This window comes from Molossus molossus, unplaced genomic scaffold, assembly GCF_014108415.1.
Source record: "Molossus molossus isolate mMolMol1 unplaced genomic scaffold, mMolMol1.p scaffold_m16_p_14, whole genome shotgun sequence".
In the NCBI taxonomy this organism is placed as follows: Eukaryota; Metazoa; Chordata; class Mammalia; order Chiroptera; family Molossidae; genus Molossus; species Molossus molossus.
Window position 1 is genome coordinate 57,407,677 of NW_023425349.1, and position 23,448 is coordinate 57,431,124.

A 23,448-nucleotide genomic window follows, 5' to 3' on the forward strand; every position below is an offset into this window, starting at 1 on the left:
TTCATAGGAAAATTCTATGTAGATTTGTCATCCCTATCTGCTCAGTCTGTCTTTTGCTTCCTATTAAGGCACTTTCATTTAATGCCTTTAAAATATAGGTCCCATTTCCTCTGCAAACTATATTTTATGGTAACCAGATAATCCTAGTTGATAAGGGAAAGTTCTGTTTTGCAGATGAATTCTAGGTAAAAGATGGGGAAGAAATGTAAGGAGTAAAGAATCACCTGAGGAAATAACTGATTTGGGCAGTGGTTATTGTTAGATGAACACATCAGATGAAGGTTGGTGGGGAACTTTACAGTGAAAGAATGAGGTGGTCATACCTTAGTCTTATTAATAAATCTTATCATCAGTCCATCTGGTGTGGCTCAGTGGTTGAGTGGCAACTCATGCACCAAGAGGTCACCAGGTCGATTCCTGGTCAGGGCCTATGCCCAGGTTATGGGCCCGATCCCCAGTGAGGGGCATGCAGGAGGCAGCCAATTGTTCTCTCTCATTGATATTTCTGTCTCTCTCTCCCTCTCCCTTCCTCTCTCTCTAAAATCAATAAAGGAAAAAAATTTTTTTTTAAATCTTATCACTAAAAGTGAGAGAACGAGATGTGGCATGCTTTCTGGGGCAATGCAACGTGAAGAGTTACTGCCAAAAACATTGAACCTGAATTGTATAGAGTCATCTTCCTTTCACAGGAAATACGGGGATATTTAGTTTAACACCACAAGAAACAGAATGTAGACCATTCTATAGGACAGTTTCAACAAGTTAATAACGTGGGAGAAAAAAGTAAGAGGAGACTTCTAAATAAGACTTCAGAGCTGTAACAACTAAATGCAATGTGTAATTTGGTTTGTATCCTGATTCAAACTGGCTATAAAAAGACACTTAAAACAATTAGAGATACTTAAATATGGACTGAGAGATGACATAAGGAATAATTGTAAATTTTATTAGATGTGAAACTGGCATTGTGATTATGCAAACATTCATATGTATTTTAGAAGTGCAAATTAAGTGTATGGGATAAAATGGCATGTTATTTTTTATTTATTTTTTATCTTCACCCAAGGACATTTTTGCATTTTATCTTCAGATAGAGAGGGAGGGAGAGAGGGGGATGGAGAGAGAGAGAAACATCAATGCAAGAGAGACACATCAAGTGGTTGCTACCCACACGACCCCAACCTGGGCGGGGACAAACTGCAACTGAAATACATGCCCTTAGCAGGAACCGAACCTGGGACTCTCTGGTCCGCAGGCTGATGCTCTAACTGCTGAGTCAAACCAGCCAGGGCAGGCATGCCGTCTTTAAAATACTTTGGCAAAATAGATTTTAAAAAAGGGACAGATGGAGCAAATACAATACAATCTTGATACTTGTGAATCGGTGTTGGGAATATGGGGTTCGTTATACTATTTTTCATACTTAATATTATGTTTGAAGTTTTCATATTTGGGAAAAAAGGGACTCCTTGTATCTCAGATTTAATAGCAATCAGTAGCATGAATAGTGATGTGTGCCCCATTTTCAGAGGACCTTCACGAAGAGATGTCTGACCTGGTAAAGAGCAGATTAAGAAGTTGAAATATAATAGGAAATAAACTGATTATATCTTGCACAGAGGGAACACCAAGTTTGCTACAGCAAAGCTATTCTTAATATTAAAGATTTTTAAAAAGCTAACGAGAACTGTTCAACAGTGAGGTGGCCTCGCTCATGAGAGTGAGCTCCTTGTCTCTGAAACTCCAATGAGAATCATCTGCCAGGGATTTTTTTTTATCTTTATTGTTGAATGTATTACAGATGTTCCTCATTTTTCCCCCACTCACCCCCTCCTCCCCACTCTCGCCCCCCCCCCCCCCCCACCTTTCCCACACTGTTGTCTGTGTCCATTGGTGATGCATATATGCATATAAGTTCTTTGGTTCATTTCTTCCCACCCCCCAAACCCCTTCCATTTGAGGTTTGTCAGTCTAGCAACCAGTTTGTACTTCTTAATCCCTTCACCTTTTTCATCCATTTTCCCAACCTCCCTCCCATCTGGCAACCAACAAAATATTCTCTCTGTCTATGAGAATGTTTCTGTTCTGCCTGTTCATTTTGTTTGTAGATTCAGTTGTTGATAGATATGTATTTATGGTCATTTTGTTTGTTCATATTTTTTATCTTTTTCTTCAAAAAGACCCTTCAACATTTCACATAGTAACGGTTTGGTGGTGATGAACTCCTTCAGCTTTTTCTTGTCTGGGAATCTCTTTATATGGCCATCGATTCTAAATGATAGCTTTGCAGGATAGAGTAATCTTGGTTGTAGGTTCTTGCTTTTCATCACTGTAAATATTTCTTGCCACTCCCTTCTGGCCTGCAAAGTTTCTTTTGAGAAATCAGCTGACAGTCTCATGGGAATTCTCTTGTAGGTAACTAGCTGCCTTTGTCTTGCTGCTTTTAAGATTCTCTCTTTGTCTTGAACCTTTTGCATTTTGATGATGATGTGTCTTGGTGTGGGCCTCTTGGGGTTCATCTTGTTTGGGACTCTCTGTGCTTCCTGGACTTGTATGTCTGTTTCCTTCACCAAGTTAGGGAAGTTTTCTGCCATTATTGTTTCAAATAGGTTTTCAATTTCTTGTCCTCTCTCTTCTCCTTCTGGCACCCCCAAGATGCGAATGTTGGCACGCTTGAAGTTGTCCCAGAGGCTCCTTATACTATCCTCATTTTTTTAGATTCTTTTTTCTTTTTGCTGTTCTGATTGGGTGTTTTTTCTTCCTTATATTCCAAATCAATAGTTTGCTTCTTGGATTTACGTACTCTACTACTGAATCTGTGTAAATTATTCTTTATTTCAGTTAGTGCCTCCTTCATTTCTGACTGGTCCTTTTTTATGTTCTTGAGGCCCTCAGTAAGTTCGCTGAGGTTCTCACTAAGTTCATTGAGCATCCTTATAAGCAGTATTATGAACTCAGCATCTGTTCGGTTGTTTATCTCCATTTCTCTTAGTTCTTTTCCTAGGGTTTTGTTCTGTTCTTTCATTTGGGACCTGTTTCATTGTGTTGTCATTTTGGTTGCCTGGGAGTGTCTGTTTCTATGTGATAATTAATGAGAAGTATGGGGCTGAGACCAGATGCTGCTTGTTTGAAAGAATTTAGGAAAACCTGAAGCAGGATTCAAGACAGGCCAATCCTATAGTTAAGCAAGTGGCAACAGCTTGGGTAGGCCTGAAAGTTGGGTGGGGCGGGGCCTCAGGGAACCACCAGGGTGGGGCTACCAGTGTGAGCCAGGTTCCTGGAGTCCCAGATATGGTGACTGCCACCCCAGGGAAGGGCTCACCAAAGGAAAAAAGGCCTCTGACAGTACGTTTGTCCCAGAGAAAGCCCCCTCTCCAGCCCTCACTCCAATGCCAAACAGCTCAGTTCTTCCCTGTATGTCTCTGGCGCCCCTCGAGCTGCCTCCCCTCCAAACTTAGAGGGAGAGAGTCCGATAAGTCCGTGCGCGGGCCCTTTAAGAGGAGCTGCCTGGGGCTCCAGCCCCCTCAGCCTCCCTGAGCCTCAGTTCCCACTGGTTTTTCCAGCCAGAAGTTATGGGGACTTCTCTTCCTGGCACTGGAACCCTGAGTGGGGCGCCTGGTGTGGAACGGGGAACCCTCAGTCCTCAGGGAGGACCTTCCCAGCCGAGGTGTCCTCCTGATTTTTATCCGCCACACGTGGGTGTGGGACCAGCCCGTCGCGCCTCCGCCCCTTCTACCAGTCTCAATGTGGCTGCTGCTTTAATTCCGTAGTTGTAGGACTTCCATTCAGCTTGATTTCAGGCGGTTTTGAACGATGGTTGTTCTGTAGTTTAGCTGTAACTTTGATGTGCTTGTGGGAGGAGCGATACCACATTTACCTCTGCTGCCATCTTGACAGGAAGTCCAGGGATTTTTTTTTAGGGTAAGAGATGTGTGGGTTCCTTCAGATTGAGGGTTTTGAAGATACAGGTAGTCCCTGCTTTTATGTTATAGTAGGTTTCTGAAAAGTGCATTCAAGTTGCCTGAGAATGCTATTGTGGTCACCTGTTGTTACATATTGTGATATTATCAATAGAAAATGCCAAATGCATGAATACAGCTGAAGAAAAAGGGAATTTATTTTTTTAATGAGATAGTGTGAAGTATAGTGGTGAAATGACCATCCTGACACTTACAAGTGGGCAGTGTGAACACGAGTCATTGCGGTGAAGTGCAGTAAGTGCTCTTGCGGTGTTTGAGGGGTTTGTCCCCCTGCTGTTTTGATTCTTGTGTTTTAATGTTTGTTTTTCTTTTTCCATCTAGCTCATAGAGTTACACACACCTCTTAAAGTTACATTTTTCTTTTTCCTACCTCCATATTATTTGCTGTTTCTCGTGTGTTATGGACAGATAATAAAACTTTTAGTTTTCATGTTATTGTGTGCTAAATGGGGAAGTGAAGACTTCTTTCCAGTGAAATTCTTGGGCTTTGTGACAGTTGCTTGGAAATTTTGTGGGTTTTAGTTTTTTAATTTCTACTTCTTTGTAAATTAACAATTCATTTGACCCTTATCACCTACCTACATGTGATCTAAAGCAAAAATGATTGACAAAGTCCATAGATCTTCTGGACCCATTTCTTTACACACAATCCTTTGTAATGTCTGAAAGCAGTACAAAAGAGTGTTTTGTCTAACTGTGTATTTTGCCATTAGAATAGAATACCTAAGGTGCCTAAATGACATTGACAGTTTAAACTCTTCAAGGTAGTGTCAGCTGGAACGTAATCCCAAGTCTTCTGAATAATCATCCTTTTCTTTCTAAAAAAAATTTTAGGGGAGGGTAAGTGACGTTGTGCTCTCCTGTTTCTCTCATTATCTTCAAAAGCTTGGATGATAGCCCTCTGCTCTTTCATCCTTCTATACTTTGCCTCAGAAAACTCATGTTTCCTTCAGTTGACCATCCTCACCTTTATGGTTATGATTCTGGCGTATTCATCTATGGGTCAGTCATTCTCAATAATATTTTACTTGAAAGTCTTAAGATTCTTTCAAATTTTTTTTTTTTTTTTTTTTATCCTCACCCGAGGACATTTTTGCATTTTTTTGTTCAGACAGAGCGGGAGGGAGGGAGAGAGAGGAAGAGAGAGAGAGAGAGAAACATTGATGTGAAGGGACACATCGAGTGGTTGCCACCCGCACGACCAACCAGGGCCGGGGACAAACTGCAACCGAGGTACGTGCCCTTAGCGGGAACCGAACCCGGGTCTCTCTGTACCACAGGTGGACGCTCTAACTGCTGAGCCAAACTGGCCAGGGCAAGATTCTTTCAAATTTAATGGACAAGATAAAACCTCTGTTTTCTCCCTCTCTAAATTAATTTTTCCTCCTAACTTCTACTGGTGATGGCCTCAACTTCTCTAGCAGCTCACTTAGATTTGATACCCTGAAATCATCTTTGATTTACTTATCTTTTTCTACCCTTTATGTATAGGATATCAGTAAGTTTTTGTCTTGTTTTTAGTCAAATTGCTCTTCCTCTTTATACCTGAAGGTCACAGTGTTACCATCCAGTGTTTTCTCATAATACCCCTAATCTAGACAGATTGTTCTCACTTTCCTAAAATAATTGTTCTATCCTATCCATGGCATTTACATTACTTTCTTCAGTTACAGTACCAAACCTTTCCCGTCTACCCATGAATGTCTTCCTTATCCTTCAAGCATCACCTCATCCTTTAAGCCTTCTCTAGCTATGCCACCTAGATTACTGAAGTGAACTCTCATTTTTTTAAAAATATGCTTTTATCGCTTTTTAGAGAGAGAGAGAGAGAAATATCAATGTGAGAGAGAAACATCAATCAGCTGCCTCCTGCATGCCCCCCTACTGGGGATTGAGCCTGCAACCCAGGCTTGTGCTCTGACCGGGAATCGAACTGGGACCTCTCAGTCCATGGGATGACGTGCAATCCACTGAGCCCCACCAGCTGAGCTGAACTCTCATTTTTATGAACTTCTGAAGTTCTCTTAGTTTTTTCAGGATGATTCCCCTCAGCCTCAATTTTATATTAATTTGCATTATTTATTAATTGCATTGCGTTAAGCGTTTCCTACTCTAGCCAGAAAGCTGATTGTACATACCCACAGAGCCTACCAGAAGGGCTGTATACAGTGCACACTTAATAAATATTGTTGATCATTTAACCTGCAAACCTTAGGTTGCGGTGAGGAAATGCTGTGAACATACCTATAAATTAGTATGGATTCAATTTATTTTTCTTTCAGGCTCGTGATGCAGAGAGCATTATGCTGAATCTTGCAGGACAGCTCATCATGCTGCAGAGGGACCGGTCAGGCCCTCAGATCCGGGAGAAGGACAGTAACCCAAACCAGAGAAAACTGGTGAGTAAATGCATGTCATCTAGAATGTTAATAATGTATGGAATCAGGATAAAGGAATAAAATAATTTAAGAGGAAAGTATTGTCTTGTGATTTGGAAACTGAGAAAATATGTAAAATTAATCTTAAGCCTCTGAGTATAAAACAATTTGTGAAGGGTGAAGGAAGGATAGGGTCCCAAAGTGATGATAAAATGTTCCATACTCCAGATGTTATTGCTTAGGCATTATTTCCAAATTCTAATGGGAAAACAGTATAAACTGGTGAAGGTTTTGTTTTGTTTTTAGATTTAAATACATGTACTCTGAAAGGCCAGGGTACTGTTATTAACTCTAATTCTAAATAAATTACCCCAATTTTCCCAAAAAGTTATACTGTCATTTTGAAATTAGTACCTAGGAACTTAACCTACAGATTTCATAGGGAAAAAACTGATTCTGTCTCTCCTTTTGCAGCTGCCATTCTGTCCCCCTGTTGTACTAGCTCAATCTGTTGAAAATGTGTGGACTACATGTCGCGCAAGTAAACAAAAGCGCCACCTTCTGGAGGCCCTGTGGCTGAGCTGTGGCGGTGCAGGGATGAAAGTTTGGCTCCCTCTCTTCCCCAGGGATCACCGCAAGCCCCATTCCTTTTTGTCCCAGCGGATCATGCTGCCTTTCCACATCAATATCTACCCCCTGGCAGTTCTGTTTGAAGATGCATTAGTCCTCGGTGCTGTCAATGACACTTTACTCTATGACTGTCTGTACACTCGGAACAGTGCCCGGGAACAGCTGGAGGTGCTCTTCCCTTTCTGTGTTGTGGAGAGAACCTCTCAGATCTACCTCCACCACATTCTACGTCAGTTACTGGTCAGGAATCTTGGGGAGCAGGCCTTGCTCTTGGCCCAGTCCTGCTCCGCGTTACCTTACTTCCCTCATGTGCTGGAGCTCATGCTCCACGAAGTGCTGGAAGAGGAAGCTACCTCACGGGAGCCCATTCCCGACCCTCTGCTTCCCACTGTGGCAAAATTTATCACCGAGTTCCCACTCTTCCTGCAAACCGTTGTTCATTGTGCCAGGAAGACTGAATATGCCCTGTGGAACTACCTTTTTGCAGCCGTTGGAAACCCCAAGGACTTGTTTGAGGAATGTTTGATGGCTCAGGATTTGGACACAGCTGCCTCTTACCTTATTATCTTACAGGTAACAGCTCTGTTCTTATAAAGGTACAAGAATTAATGATCTTAAACTTCAGAAAAAAGAGAAATATCCTGCTTTGACACTATGATTGTGTTTAAGGAATTAATACAGTCCTGGTTTCTGTTCAGAAATGACAGAAAATTTCTTTCAGTATCAAAAAATAACATTGCTGGGTTTTTTAATTTTATTTTTTAGAGAGGAAGGGAGAGAGAAACATCAATTTGTTCTACTTATATATGCATTTATTGCTTGATAGTAACACTGCAGGGTTTCTAAAATCCTTCTCGTCCATACATAGGCCTAAAACAAACTAATGAGTTTACAATATTTTGAATAATACTGAAGATATGTATTGTATGTTTTTGTTTTTTGTTAACCCTCACCCAAGGATATTTTTCCATTGATTTTTTTAGATAGAGTGGAAGGGAGGGAGAAACATCAATGTGAGAAAGACACTTCAATTGGTTGCCTCCCATATGCTCCCCGACCAGGGCCAGGGATCAAACCTGCAGCCCAGGTATGTGCCCTTGACCAGGAATCGAACCTGCATCCCTTCGGTCCACAGGCTGATGTTCTCACCATTGAATCAAACCATTATATGTATTATAGTACATATAACTTGCACATATTATATAAGAAGGTTGAATATTACATAAGAAACATAACTATTTTTAATATTATTGGGTTTGCCTGAGCCCCTAGAATGATAGATTTGTCTCCTTGTAGTGAAGAGTTGATGAGGGGACTCTGATTAGAGCATGGGTCATAAAAGAGCCTTATATTAGGCTCCCCATAGCAGGTTAAGAAGACTCAGACCTGTCACAGTAATCACCCTCATAGCTGTTTTTCTCAAAATAATGGGTTCTTGGAGACTTAAAAATTTGCTTCATTATATATATTTGACAAGGGTGCTTGATAGTTTGTTGTTCCTGTCAGTCTGATGTGGATTTGACAAGCTGCACTAAAGTTACTTTCAAATGACTGGAAGTTGTATTGCTGATGTAAGAAGCTAACCATAAACCTGGTCTGAAACTGCCTGAAGCAGATTTCCTGTCTGCTTATTTGCCTCAAGACAACTGACTGAAGCCAGAGGAGATACGCGAGCAGAGGCTGGATGGCCATGAATTTCTGGTCCCTTGGTTAGTCTTAAAGAAAAAGCTATAGAGTCATAAAAATAGAAACAAATTAATGCAGCTGTTTTTTGTTTTGTACTTGCAGGGATCTCTGAAGCAATGGAATTGGAAACTTCTGTTCTATCAGAATTCCTAAATTGCTGTGGATTATCAAATAGTAATTACAGTTAAACTTGTCTGTTAGTCATCTTTCCATGAAGGTCAAGGCAGGCAGTAAGGTTAAATTTGTGAAAGAGCCTGGCCAGGTGGCTCAGTTGGTTTCTAGTGTCATCCTATATACAAAAAGGTTGCAGGTGTGATTCCTGGTCAGGGCACATACCTGCATTTCATATGGGAGGCAACTGATCCATGTTTCTCTCACTTTCTCTTCCTAAAATCAATAAACATATCCTTGGATGAGGGTAAAAAGTAAACTCGTGAAAGAATTATTTAGGATGCTGTTTGTGTAATGGTACTACATACTACTGCCCAAAGCAAAGATTTTATAAGTCACATCCTCAGAAAACTCTCTCCTAGGAGACAGACCTGAGCTTTTTTGGAGTCTGGCAAACCTAGATTTATATTCTTGTTTCAAAAGTTGCTTAACTCAGTTTCCTCATCTGTAAAATAGGAATGATATACTTATTTTGCAGATGCACTAGGAGAAATGAAAGAATATATGTAAGGTTTATATAAGCTACCTGGCATGTGGAAGTTCAGTAAATCATAATTATGTTACATGGCAGAGTATTCCCCTCACTTTTTCTTGTCTGGTACTTTTTTTTTTTATCCTCACCTGAGAACCTTTTTTGCATTCATCTTCAGATAGAGTGGGAGGGAGAAGAGAGAGAGAAACATTGATGTGAGAGAAACACATCGACTGGCTGCCACCCACACCACCCCATCCGGGGCTGGGGACAAACTGCAACTGAGGTACGTGCCCTTAGCGGAAAGCAAACCTGGGACTCTGGTCCGCGGGCCGACGCTGTAACCCTGAGCCAAACCGGCCAGGGCTTGTCTATTACTTTTAATGGTCCTTTTAATTTTACTGTTAAACTGTCCCCTATATCTCTCCTCTGGGTTTAGGGAACCATGGCGATCAAGAGTTGCTCATAGATTCCCAAATTGTTTGCAGTATGAAAGGAATGCTTGTCTTCCTTGATTTTTTTTTTAGAATATGGAAGTCCCAGCAGTAAGTAGGCAACATGCCACCCTTCTGTTCAACACAGCCCTGGAACAAGGCAAGTGGGACTTATGTCGACACATGATTCGGTTTCTTAAAGCCATTGGCTCTGGAGAATCTGAGACACCTCCATCCACACCTACAGCTCAGGTTAGTTGCAAAATTGCACAGCTTCTCTGTGCCATATACCTATGTGGCATCTTTCTCTAACTGTACCGCACATTGTATGTACTCTTAGGAACCCAGTTCAAGCGGTGGATTTGAGTTCTTCAGGAATCGAAGCATCAGTTTATCCCAGTCAGCTGAAAATGTACCTGCTAGTAAATTCAGCTTACAGAAAACACTAAGTATGCCATCTGGTCCTTCTGGAAAAAGGTAAAAGAATGAAAAGCTTTTAGGGCATTTAGTGACACATTGCATTTTAGGACATTTGTAAAGTTAGATCTCATGAAAACAACTACTTGATCCAGTTGTGCTTCTTTTGCAATTCCCGAAAGCTTAGAGACCACACACAGGACTTCCCTTTCTTCCTTCTCCAGAGTTCACTTCTCTACTCTTTGTACAGTTTCTGCCCCTTGCAGTAGAGTAGGTCTTGATATACCTGTTCTGAATGTAATTAACTTTAAATTACTTCTGATTATAGAATATAAGGATGACAACTAAGCTGCAGGTAATCCAGTCAACAGTTTTATCTTCCTTTCCAACTGTACCTTGACAAAGAATAAAAATTCGGTCCTGTGTACTTGGCTCTCCTGACTCTTTTGATCGGAGAAGTCATTAAAACAGTGGGAGAGCAAAGAGGAAGTGTATCTGGAGACTGAAACCTCCATCACCCATGGATGGGTTATTACTCCTGACAGGTTACAGACTCATACTGAACATAAAATAATATTTCCTTGGTCTGTGAGGTCCTTGTATTCCTTCTTGTGTCGCATGTTCTTGGCTCCTGTTTTTTCTCTTCCCTAATCCTGTTACATTGTTTGCATTATGTCTACAGTGCCTGGCCCATACGTAGAGCTTAATGAACATTTTTTATTGTGATATTTAACTGCTTTTTCTGATTATCGTGGCAGTTAATATCACCCCCACTTGTGACACACACACAGTCATGGGCTATATACAAGTGAAATTCAACCTGTAGACAATTGTCAGGCAAACAGGAGCTTCTCAGCCATTCCCTGAGTTTAAATACAGGCAAACCTCAGTTCTCAACCATCTTCCATCTCGAGCAATTCGTTTTTCTTATTTTTATTTTTTATCCTCACCCGAGGACATTTTTCCATATTTTGTTCAGATAGAGTGGGAGGGAGAGAGAGAAACATCGACGTGAAAGGGACACATCGAGTGGTTGCCACCCGCATGACCCAACCAGGGCCAGGGACAAACTGCAACCGAGGTACGCGCCCTTAGCGGGAACCGAACCTGGGTCTTTCTGGACAGCAGGCCGACGCTCTAACCGCTGAGCCAAACCGGCGAGTGTGCAGTTCATTTCTCAGCCTGACAGTCCTTTTCATGCTGATACCTGTATGATCAGTCACACGTCTCTCAGGGGACAAAGGAGAGAACGTATATGAGTCAGTTTACCACATAACCTCACATTGTTAACATCTCAGGAAATTGTGCTAAGAATAGTTTCATGGTTTTTTTTTTGCTTTTGTTGCTGCTTATTATTACTAAAATTTTCATTTTTTACTATACATTTCATTTCTCTTTCATTAAACTTTCATTTACATTTTATGTCCTTTTTGTTTTTAAAGTGTTTATAGAGGAAACAGTACATTAGATATGTATTGTATATAAGATAAGTTAAAATAGGGAATCATTTGGGGTCTGGAATGGATTAATTCAATTTACATGATTTCTAATGGGAAAAGGTGATTCAGTTTTCGAACAGCCTTCCAGAGCAAATGAAGTTCAAGAGCAGAGGTTCCACTCTGCTGGCTGGTGCACACTCAGTGCTCACTGTGTGTGAGGTGTGGTTCTAAGGATTTACACGTGTAGGTCTTTTCATTCTTCCAACTGTGAAGTAGGTAAGGGTAGATACTATTGCTACCTACGTTCAGGTGAAGAAACGGAGGCCCAGAAAATAAACGTGGCTATGTTCACACAATGAACAAGTGACAGAGCCAGGATCCGAATCCAGGCCGTCCTGCCCCAGCACTCCTGTCCCTGAGAGCGCCACAGGCCAGGCCAGGCGCAGACCTCGTCGGCCCTGTGAGCAAGGGGTCATAGACTGTATTTAGTGAAGTCATTACCTTTTTTTTTCCAATTTTTATTAATTTTGTTACAGATGTTTCTCCTTTTCCTACCCTAGACACCTCCTCAGCATCCTGCCCCCCCCCCCCCCCAGCATTATTGTCTATGTCCACTGGTTACACATACATGCATATAAGTTCTTTGGTTAACTTTTTAAGAAGAATTGTTATTTTATTTTTTGTGTTGTCTACATAACTCATTTTGAGAGACTTCTTTCACTTTTCTTCTCCTTAGTTTCTTTGATCTGATTTCCTTCCCTCTTTTCTTTGGTCTTTTCGAAGACAGCATTTATTTATTCCCTTTCTTTCCTTCAAGCAGTTATCACCCTCTTTCCCAGTTTGGCTTTGTCTCCTGTTTTTCCTATTCCACGTATTCATTCTACAAATATGTTTTAAGAGCCTACTGTGTTCCAGTTATTGTTCAACAGGTTGTGGTTTCACATGGAGGAGAAGACCCAATACTTTATTGTCCTCTTAAATCAGAATTAGATCAGAATTACCTCCTTATCAGCATTATCAGTACTACTGCATGAAAGTATGTGAAGTCTTCCAGTAAAGAATTTTCTGGACCTTACTTGTGTTCCCACTTACAGATGGAGTAAAGACAGCGACTGTGCAGAAAACATGTACATTGACATGATGCTCTGGAGACATGCTCGGCGTCTCTTAGAAGAAGTTCGGCTCAAGGACCTGGGTTGCTTTGCAGCTCAGCTGGGCTTTGAACTAATTAGTTGGCTCTGCAAGGAACGTGCCCGAGCTGCCCGGGTAGACAACTTTGTGATAGCCCTGAAGAGGCTCCACAAAGATTTCCTGTGGCCACTTCCCATCATCCCAGCCTCTTCCATCAGTTCTCCTTTCAAGAATGGAAAATTCCGAACAGGTAGTGCAGTCCTGTGTTACTTGCACAGGAAAGTTGTATGTTACTCTTAAGAATTCAGACATTTTTCTATTAGTTAATATTCAAAGAAGTATTTTCATCCCAAGCTCAAGAAGAGATAAAAGTTAACTTTTTGCACCTCAGTCAGATCATCCACCATTTGATCAGGGTTGTAAATCAAGTAGAAACTATGTCTCAAACACTTGTGACCTTGAAGTCTAATTTATAAATCTAACCATTGTTATCTTAAATTATCAAAAAGTTGAGAATTGACTAAATATAGAACTACCACACTTATTTTAATCAAAATAAGCTAAATTGTTACTTACCTGAAAGGACTCCTTCCAGAGAAATGGTAAAAATGTGTCTTTGAGCACCCATCTTCTAAACTAGGAGAAGACAGTGAAACTGCACTTTGGTGAAAGAAAAATAAAAATGTAAAAGTTGTTTAGTTCAGGTCTTTTTAAGGAAGACTGTTCTAATGATCATTTAAGAAAGTGCAAACAAAAGCCTTTTACTATGGCATTAGGAAATTCATGTCATCTTAGAACCAAGGAAAACCCCGTAAAAGATGAGCAGAATAAAACTTTGCCTAGCTCTAGTAAGATGATGCTATAAGACAACTTAGACGGCATTAGTCCATTTTGTCACAGCCCCCTGTCCCTGGTTTACAGGTAGATGAAGTAGTATAGGACAGCAGTTAGTCTTGAACTTCTAGTATTGGGGTTTGGGGGAGAAGCTGAAAGAACTGAATTGGAAACGGCAGTGTGTGCATCCTGAATTCCTATTTTTTTCTGTTTTCGGACCTGCGTTGCAGTAGGAGAGCAGCTGCTGAAGTCTCAACCAGCTGACCCTTTCTTAAACCTTGAGATAGATCCTGGCATCTCTAATGTCCAACGAAGTCAGAGCTGGCTCAGCAACATTGGCCCTACCCACCATGAGGTAGACACAGCCTCGTCCCACGGACCACAGATGCAAGATGCCTTCCTGTCACCTTTATCTAACAGAGGTCAGTGTCATTTACCTACTGGCTCTTCCTCAGTTCCTTTGGAAGGGAGTTGATGTGCGGTAGCACTTCAGAGACAGCTTCACTCTTTTCTTCAAAGATGTTTTTTGAGGATGACCCATCAGTATCCTCTGGAGAGGTGGAGAGTTACTAAAACAAGGCCAAATTGGCCTTGATTATATGTCACCATTATTTATTTTAGGTAAAATGAAACAGGCAAAATCGTAACAGATCAGCACTAATAGATGGACTTTTGCAGTTGATTTTAATGATACAGAAACACTACTTTGAACCTTAAGTAAGCAAAATGTTACCTATCCCCACATAAAAATTGCATTCTTCTCATAAGTATACCTATATCATAAAAAATTGTACTCAGTTATCTTATTTCATTGATTTAAAAATGTGGACATTTTCTATTTCTATTATAATTTCCTACAAAATATCCTTAATTTTGCCTCTTAGCCTTTAAAACCTGAAGTATTTACTATCTGGCCCTTTACCAAAAAACGTATGCCAACCCCTGTTCTTACAGTAATGGGTAAGTTAAAAATTGAGGAATTTTTTAAGTGATTTATGTTGCATAGGTTTATATAATTAGGAGCCTTAAGTAGCAATTAGTCTGATTTTCTGAAGTTTGCTTAATGGCCAGGTATTCATCTGTCATCATTGTTACCTGAGCTTTTACTATGTGGGTAGACTAATAGCTGCCTTCATTTTCTTAAGTGTGGTAGAATACACAAAAAATTTACCTTTTTTTTTTTTGGTTAATCCTCACCTGAAGATATTTTTCCATTGATTTTTAGATAGACTGGAAGGGAGAGAGAGAGAGAGAGAGAGAGACAGAGAAGGAAGACAGAGAGAAACACTGATGTGAGGGAAACACGTCATTTGGTTGTCTCCCTTATGACCCCTACTGGGCCGAGGATTGAACCTGCAACCCAGGTACGTGCCCTTGACCGGGAACTGAACCCGAGAGCCCTGGGTCCAAGGGCTGATGCTCTGACCTCTGAGCCAAACTGGCCAGAGCCATCTTAACCATTTTTAAGTATACAGTTTACTGTAGTAGTGTTTACAATTCACTTTGTTGTGTAACCAGTACCCAGATCTCTTTCATCTTGCAAAACCAAAACCCCTGTAACCCATTTAATAACAACTCCCCATTCCTCCCACCCCCAAGTACTGGCAAATACCATTCTATTTTCTGTCTCTATGAATTTCACTACTTTAGATATCTCATATAAGTGGAATCGTGCAGTATTTGTCATTTTTTTTATCCTCACCCGAGGACATTTTTTCCATTTTTTGTTCAGATAGAGTGGGAGGGAGAGAGAGAGAGAGAGAGACATCGACGTGGAAGGGACACATCGAGTGGCTGCCACCCACACAACCCAACCAGGGCCGGGGACAAACTGCAACCGAGCTACGTGCCCTTAGCGGGAACCGAACCCGGGTCTCTCCGGACCACAGGCCAATGCTCTAACCGCTGAGCCAAACTGGCCAGGGCAGTGTTTGTCATTTTTTAATTGGCTTGTTTCACTCAGCATAATGTTCTCAAAGTTCACCCATTGTAGCACGCATGTGAATTTCCTTTTTTTGGTAGAGTAATATTCCACTGTATGTATGTATGTTCCACATTTTGTTTATCCTTCCATCTACTGAGGGACACGTGGGTTGCTTGCACCTTTTGGTTATTGTGAATAATACTGGTGAGCATGGGAGTACATCTCTCTCCGACCCTGCTTTCAGTTCCTTGGGTATATACTCAGAAATGGGATCACCAGATCATGTGGTAATTCTCTTTAAAATTTTTTTTTTCTTTTTTGAGGAACCATCATATTTTCCATAGCAGCTCAATACCATTGTACATTCCCACTATTGTTGACAGGGTTCCGGTTTCTCCACATACTTATCAATACTTACTTGCTGTTTTTTGTTTGTTTGTTTTTCAGTAGTAGCCATCATAATGGACATGCAGTGGTACCATTGCATTATTTTTTAAGAAAACTTTTTAAAAAGATCATTTCAAACATGCTCAAGAAGTTGAGACAATAGTATAATGGATCCATGTATCCATCACCCAGCTTCAATTACCAACTCATGACCAGATTTGTTTCATCCACTTCCCCCTCCTGTGTTTTTTTTTTATCCTCACCCAAGGATATTTTTCCATTTTTTGTACAGATAGAATGGGAGGGAGAGAGAGAGGAAGGGAGAGAGAGTGAGAAACATCGACGTGAAGGGACACATCGAGTGGCTGCTACCCGCACGACCAACCAGGGCCGGGGACAAACTGCAACCAAAGTACATGCCCTTAGCGGGAACCGAACCCGGGTCTCTCCGGACCGCAGGCCGACGCTCTAACCGCTGAGCCAAACTGGCCAGGGCCCCTCCTGTATTTTTGAACAAGATCTAAAACATATATTTTATCTGAACATTTCAGGACTTTTTTTTTCTTTATTGATTTTAGAGAGAAAGGAAGGGAGACGGAGAGAGAGAAACATCGATGAGAGAGAACATTGATTGGCCACCTCCTGTATGCCCCCCACTGGGGATTGGGCCCACAACATGGGCATGTGCCCTGACCAGGAATCAAACCAGTGACTTCTTGGTGCATGTGTTGATGCTCAACCACTGAGCCACACTCAGAGTCCTGAGCTCAGGACTCGTTTTTTTAAAGAAAATATCTGTAATACCATTATCATCCCTCTAAAATTTTAATAATTCCTTAATACCATCAAATATCCAGTAAGTTTTCAGGTTCCAATTATCTCATAATTGCCTTTTATGTCTTGAATCAAGATATACATAAGGTTCATACATTGTGATTATGTTTTTAATTCTCTTTTTAGCAGTAGTAGTTCCCTTCCCTATCTCGTCTTTTTTTCTTCCAATTTATTCATTGAAAAAAACTGTATTTTGGTGATTATACCTTGCTGGTTAGTTTAGCAGTTTCCTCTGTATTTCTTGTCAATTGGTCATTGAATCTAAACACTTGCTGAGATTATAGCTATTTTTAAAATAGGTAGTAGCATGTTTTTATATCTGAAGGTACATAATGCCTGGTTATCTCTCTGATGGCTTTTTAAAATATCTATTGTTAATACAGCATGGGACTTTCAGCAGTGGATTTAATGTTTTGATTTCAAACTCTTCAGGAAAAATCAACATCTGAGAAACAGCCAGTATTTAATGTTAAAGTAAAACATTTTCCACGTGAAGTTAGTTGATAACTTTGAGCACTTCTTCATCAGGTGATGAATGCAGTATTGGTTCGGCCACAGACTTGACTGAAAGTAGCTCCATGGTGGATGGGGACTGGACAGTGGTGGATGAAAATTTCTCCACGCTCAGTTTAACTCAGTCAGAGCTAGAGCACATCTCCATGGAGTTGGCGAGTAAAGGGCCTCACAAATCCCAGGTCCAGCTTCGGTGAGTTTCTCAGCATTTTGAAAGCACAGAATGCTCACTTGGGATATTGGGGCAAATAAGGTACGGGGGCTACTTTCCTGATAACTATTGCTCTTCTGTGGATTCTTCTTAGTTCCGTATTTCCTTCTCAGTTATTTTGTTTCTGTTTATATATAGGTATTTGTTACACATCTTCATGGAGGCAGGATGTCTGGACTGGTGCATTGTCATAGGCTTGATTCTTAGAGAATCCTCAATAATCAACCAGATTTTGGTTATTATACAGACAACGGAGGTAGATGGAGAGATGTTACAGAACATAAAGACAGGGCTGCACGCGGTGGACCGATGGGCCTCTGCAGATTGGTAAGTGCTTGTTTCCGTGGGCTTGTTTCTTGGCTGTCCGTTGGTGAATCCTGTCCCTTCACAGTAAGGCTTAGCTCTGGTTGATTTATTTGGAGATTTTTAGGTTGGTCAAAATAAAAAGGCTTTCAAAGGCCCTTTTTTTTAAATTAATTTATTTTTTATCCTCACTCGAGGATATTTTTCCATTTTTTATTCAGATAGAGCGGGAGGGAGAGAGAGGAAGAGAGAGAGAGAGAGAGAGAGAGAGAGAAACATCAACATGAAAGGGACACATCAGGTGGCTGCCACCCGCACAACCCAACCAGGGCTGGGGAAAAACTGCAACCGAGGTACATACCCTTAGCAGGAACCGAACCCGGGTCTCTCTGGACCGCAGGCTGACGCTCTAACTGCTGAGCCAAACCAGCCAGGGCTCAAAGGTTCATTTTTAAGACTGTTTTCTTTAGTTACCATTGTATACCAAACACATAGATGAGTGATGTCCAGTGAGATGGCGTTGGTCATTTTTTCTTTATTGCTTTTAGAGGGAGAGGGAGAGAGAGATAGAAACATCGATGAGAGAGAATATCCATTGGCCGCCTCCTGCATGCCCCTACTGGGGATTTGGACCACAACCTGGACATGTGCCCTGCCAGGAATGGAACCGGTGACCTCTTGGTGCATGGGTCGATGCTCAACCACTGAGCCACACCAGCCGGGCAGTGTTGGTCATTTTAACATGGGAGTGTGCCCTGGCTGGTTTGTTAGAGCATTGGCCTGCAGACCATTAAGTTGCAGGTTCGATTCCAGTACGTACCTCGGTTGTGGTTTGTCCCCAGCCCTGGTCGGGGTCATGAGGGAGACAACCACTCATTGTCCCTCTCACATCAATATTTCTCTCTTTCCCTCTCTCCCTCCCTCTCCTCTATCTGAGGATAGAGAAATGTCCTTGGGTGAGGATTAAAACAATAATAATAAAATAAAATGGGTATGCATGTCACTGACTTAAGATTGAAGCAGCACAAGTGATCTTACAAATAAGACTGGAACTCGAGGTTTGTAGTTCTGTGGAATTAAAGATAAAAACCTAAAAACGTCTACTTAGAAAGATAAAAACGTAAAGTCTGTGTGAATTTAACATTCTGTGGAAGTTACTAGCAAGCCCAGGTAGTGGATGGGAGGACTTCTGGTCAAGGTAGCGGTGTAGAAAAACGCGGTATCGCGTCCTCCCCCAACCACATCAAAGTTACAACTAAACTACAGAACAACCATCATTCAAAACCGCCTGAAATCGAACTGAATGAAAGTCCTCCAACTACAAAATTAAAGAAGAAGCCACATCGAGACTGGTAGGAGGGGTGGAGGGGTGACGGGCAAGTCCTACACCCATGTGTGGCGGATAAAACTCAGGAGGGACACCTCGGCTGGGAAGGTCCTCCCTGAGGACTGAGGGGTCCCCGTCCCACATCAGGCGCCCTGCTCAGAGTTCCAGTGCCAGGAAAAGAAGTCCCCATAAATTCTGGCTGGAAAACCAGTGGGGGGGCTGAGGCGGCTGGAGCCCCAGGCAGCTCCTCTTAAAGGGCCAAATGTATGGACTTACTTGGACTCGCACCCTCCACACTCCAGCGTGGGGGAGGCAGTTTGAAAAGCACCAGAGACATATGGGGAAGAACTGAGCTATTTGGCATTGGAGCAAGGGCTGGAGAGGGGGCTTTCTCTGGCTTTTGTTCCTTTGGTGAGCCCTTCCCTGGGGCGACAGACAGTCACCATATCTGGGACTCCAGCAACCTAGCTCACATTGGTAGCCCCGCCCTGGTGACTCCCTGAGGCCCCGCCCCACCCCACCCAACTTTCAGGCCCACCCAAGCTGTTGCCACTTGCTTAACCATAGGATTGGCCTGTCTTGGATCCTGCTTCAGGTTTTCCTAAATTCTTTCCAACAAGAAGCATCTGGTCTCAGCTAGCCCCATACCTCTCGTTAAGTAATACACAGAAGCAAGCACATGGAGGTGGCCAGAATGAGGAGACAAACAGGTCCCAGGTAAAAGAACAGAATAAAACCCCAGGAAAAGAACTAAGCGAAATGGAGATAAGCAACCGAACAGATGCTGAGTTCAAAACACTGCTTATAAGGATGCTCAATGAACTTAGTGAGAACCTCAGTGAACTTACTGAGGGCCTCAAGAGCATAAAAAGGGACCAGTCAGAAATGAAGGAGGCACTAACTGAAATAAAGAATAATTTACAGATTCAATAGTAGAGTAGGTAAAGCCAAGAAGCAAACCTTCGATTTGGAATATAAGGTAGCAAAAAACGCCCAATCAGAACAGCAAAAAGAAAAAAGAATCTAAAAAAGTGAGGATAGTATAAGGAGCCTCTGGGACAACTTCAAGCATGCCAACAGTCGCAACTTGGGGGTGCCAGAAGGAGAAGAGAGAGGACAAGAAATTGAAAACCTATTTGAAACAATAATGGCAGAAAACTTCCCTAACTTGGTGAAGGAAACAGACATACAAGTCCAGGAAGCACAGAGTCCCAAACAAGATGAATCCCAAGAGGCCCACATCAAGACACATCATCAAAATTTAGAAGGTTCAAGACAAAGAGAGAATCTTAAAAGCAGCAAGAGAAAAGCAGTTACCTACAAGGGAATTCCCATGAGACTGTCAGCTGATTTCTCAAAAGAAAGGAGTGGCAAGAAATATTTACAGTGATGAAAAGCAAGAACCTACAACCAAGATTACTCTATCCTGCAAAGCTGTCATTTAGAATCGATGGCCATATAAAGAGTTTCCCAGACAAGAAAAAGTTAATGGAGTTCATTACCACCAAACCGTTACTATATGAAATATTGAAGGGTCTTTTTGAAGAAAAAGATAAAAAATATGAACAAACAAAATGGCCATGAATGCATATATATCGACAACTGAATCTACAAACAAAATGAACAGGCAGAACAGAAACATTCTCATAGATAGAACATTTTGTTGGTTGCCAGATGGGAAGGAGGTTGGGGGAATGGGTGAAAAAGGTGAAGGGATTAAGAAGTACAAATCGGTTGCTAGACTGACAAACCTCAAAGGGAAGGGGAGTTGCGGGGTGGGAAGAAATAAACCAAAGAACTTATATGCATAACCAATGGACACAGACAATAGTGTGGGAAAAGGCAGGAGGGGGATGGGAGTGGGGAGGAGGGGGTCAGTGGGGGAAAAATGAGGAACATCTGTAATACATTCAACAATAAAGATTAAAAACAAAAAAAAAGAGTAGTGGATGGTAATAGAACTCTAATAGGACAACACAGAATAAAGGACACAGGAGTTAATAAAAAGCCGTGGATTGAAGTTAGGAGCCTGGGGTTCTGGCCCATAGTCACCATTTATGTGTAGATTTGGGAGCTTCCCTTACTTGGATCTAGTTTCCCTTAATTGGAAAATCATTTAGGTTGTCTCCAAGTTCTTTTTCAAGTCTAAAATCCTGTTGATCCTTGCACTATGGAATATGATTTTTAATTGTGATACCAGATAATCTGCTCCTAGTGCTGGAAATGTAAGACTCTCACTAATGCCACCTGCAGCCCTCTGTGCTGGCCAGGGCCCCTAAGAAACCCTCCCTTCCTATCTCCCTGTGCCTCGTCCTCTCCCCCATAATCTGTCACTGACCTCACCGTATCCGTGTTCACTAGGAGTTTATCCATAATACTCTATGTAGGCCTTTTGAATATGGCAGATGAGAACTAATTTCCTTTTTCCTATACTTAGTCCTGGATATAAGCCATTTTTGAACATCATTAAGCCACAACTCCAGAAGCTCAGTGAAATAACAGAAGAGCAGGTCCAACCTGAAGCCTTCCAGCCAATAACTGTGGGTAAGACTCCTGAACAGACCAGTCCCCGGGCAGAGGAGAGCAGGGGCTCCTCGGGCCATGGAAGCATCCCCCAGGGTGAGGTTGGAGGTGGCAGTGTGGTCAGCCGGAAGGAGGAGAACACAACCCGAGCAGAGGAGGAGGAACCTTTCCAGGATGGGACTTACGACTGTTCTGTGTCCTAACAACTGGGGTGCTGTCACCATAGACAGTATTAATTAATCAGCAGCAGTGGGTGTGCAGCTGAGGACACTGTGACCTAGTTGGATGATTTAACCAGGGAGCTCAGCTCAGAGACTCTGATAAGGTATTAAATTTGAACTAACTCTTCTCTGAGAAATCTCTTTGACTCCATAAAAATGTGATATCAGAATAAATCATCTTTCATAAAAAAAATTTTTAAAGCTTCAGTGGAAAGTAATAAAGAATACTGTACAGATGTACATGAGGATATTTTGGTTTTATTCTTAAAGGTTAGTAGCTCTTCAAGCATAGGGATTGTTTTGCCCCAGGTGAGCTTGCTTTTTCTTACATATTTTCTGGTTCAGGGTGTGTCCAGATTGCTTTAAAAAAAAAAAATGCTAAGGTGCTTGCTGTAGCTCATCAGGTACCTGAGCTACCTGTAATGCCCCTTGGATTGAGAGCGCTGGACTGTACCTGGGCCTCCAGAACAGTTGCCTGCCTGGCACAACACATGTAGTATGATGGAGATGTGTCCCGTGGCTTTTCCAGCCTGTTAAATCCCCGTCCTGAACTGACGGGAGCTATTTACCTGTGACTCATTGTGAAGCTTGATTCCCACTAGATCAGCATGGGCGCGGGCCTGAGGGGTTCTTGTCAATTATGTTTAGAGACCACTAAACTATTTTATATCAAAGAACTTTATCTTTTTGTGGATACTCTTATGTATATATACTCAAAGGCATTGTTCATATTTTTAGGGCTTCTATTATTGTAATTTGTAAGATTTTATGCTGGATTCTGCATGGCTATATATACTCACTCTTGGAATAAAGACAGGGCTTGCTTGCTCTTCCAGATATGAGCAGACTTTATAGAGGAAGACAGGTTTATTGGCTTGGTCATAAAGTAACAAATGGTCACACTGATCATGAAATGAAACAGGTTTTGTGCAAATTAACGTAGTTTCTTATTTATTGCTTTTGTAAATTGAATAAAAATGGAGTTTTATGTAAATAGGCTGCTGAATCCTGTATTATCACGGCTAACTAAAAATTAGTATGTAAAGAATGCATTCTTCATTGTACTTTTTAAAATATTTTATGTATTTCTAGATATGACTTAATTTTAGTTTTCATACATTATGAAAACTGCATACTCCTTAATTTTCAGACTAAACACATATCCACTATATGTACTTCTAATTACCTTATAACAGTATTAATTTAGATAGCTTGTTTGTACTGTGCAATTTGAACAAAGGAATGCAATGTTATTTTTTACAAAAACAAACTTGTTTATTTTTATAACAATGTATTTGATGTGGACCAAATTCATACCACTATGTAAAACAGCCTCTCTTCTCTTAGTGCAATTAGTTTAGAAATAAATGGTCCTTTATCCTTGTTTTCCTAGCCAGGTTTCCTTTGAGGGGAAGCTCAAAACCATTTTGAAATTGCTTAGTTCAGAATTCATCAAACTGTTTTTAAATTATTTGGTTTGGTATTTACCATCAGTTACTTTTTACATTACAAGTGCAATAATTTCACATACTGAAACTCCTGAATGGATGGAATATGTGATTTCTGGTACCTGGTCCTTCTGGTGCTACCTTTATTTAAGCCTTTGTTTTAAACCACCTTTCCCTGAATCTTA

At 41.3% G+C, this 23,448-nt stretch overlaps 1 protein-coding gene across 7 annotated transcripts in view; it reads left to right on the forward strand.

Moving 5' to 3' along the window:
* Nucleotides 1-22,857, forward strand: part of RIC1 (RIC1 homolog, RAB6A GEF complex partner 1) — a 143,547-nt gene extending 120,690 nt beyond the window's left edge. For 4 of the 7 annotated variants that reach the window (XM_036260284.1, XM_036260286.1, XM_036260290.1 and 1 more), the window contains exons 18-26: nt 6,263-6,379; nt 6,833-7,561; nt 9,845-10,003; nt 10,092-10,228; nt 12,702-12,988; nt 13,803-13,994; nt 17,246-17,423; nt 17,580-17,768; nt 21,509-22,856. In XM_036260284.1, the coding sequence (XP_036116177.1) occupies nt 6,263-6,379; nt 6,833-7,561; nt 9,845-10,003; nt 10,092-10,228; nt 12,702-12,988; nt 13,803-13,994; nt 17,246-17,423; nt 17,580-17,768; nt 21,509-21,797 (2,277 nt within the window). In that variant the 3' untranslated portion in view covers nt 21,798-22,856. Of the gene's footprint in view, nt 1-6,262; nt 6,380-6,832; nt 7,562-9,844; nt 10,004-10,091; nt 10,229-12,701; nt 12,989-13,802; nt 13,995-17,245; nt 17,424-17,579; nt 17,769-21,508 lie in introns of all 7 variants that reach the window. The other 3 variants (XM_036260288.1, XM_036260289.1, XM_036260285.1) reach the window with 2 other exon arrangements.
* Nucleotides 22,858-23,448: the final 591 nt, after the last annotated feature.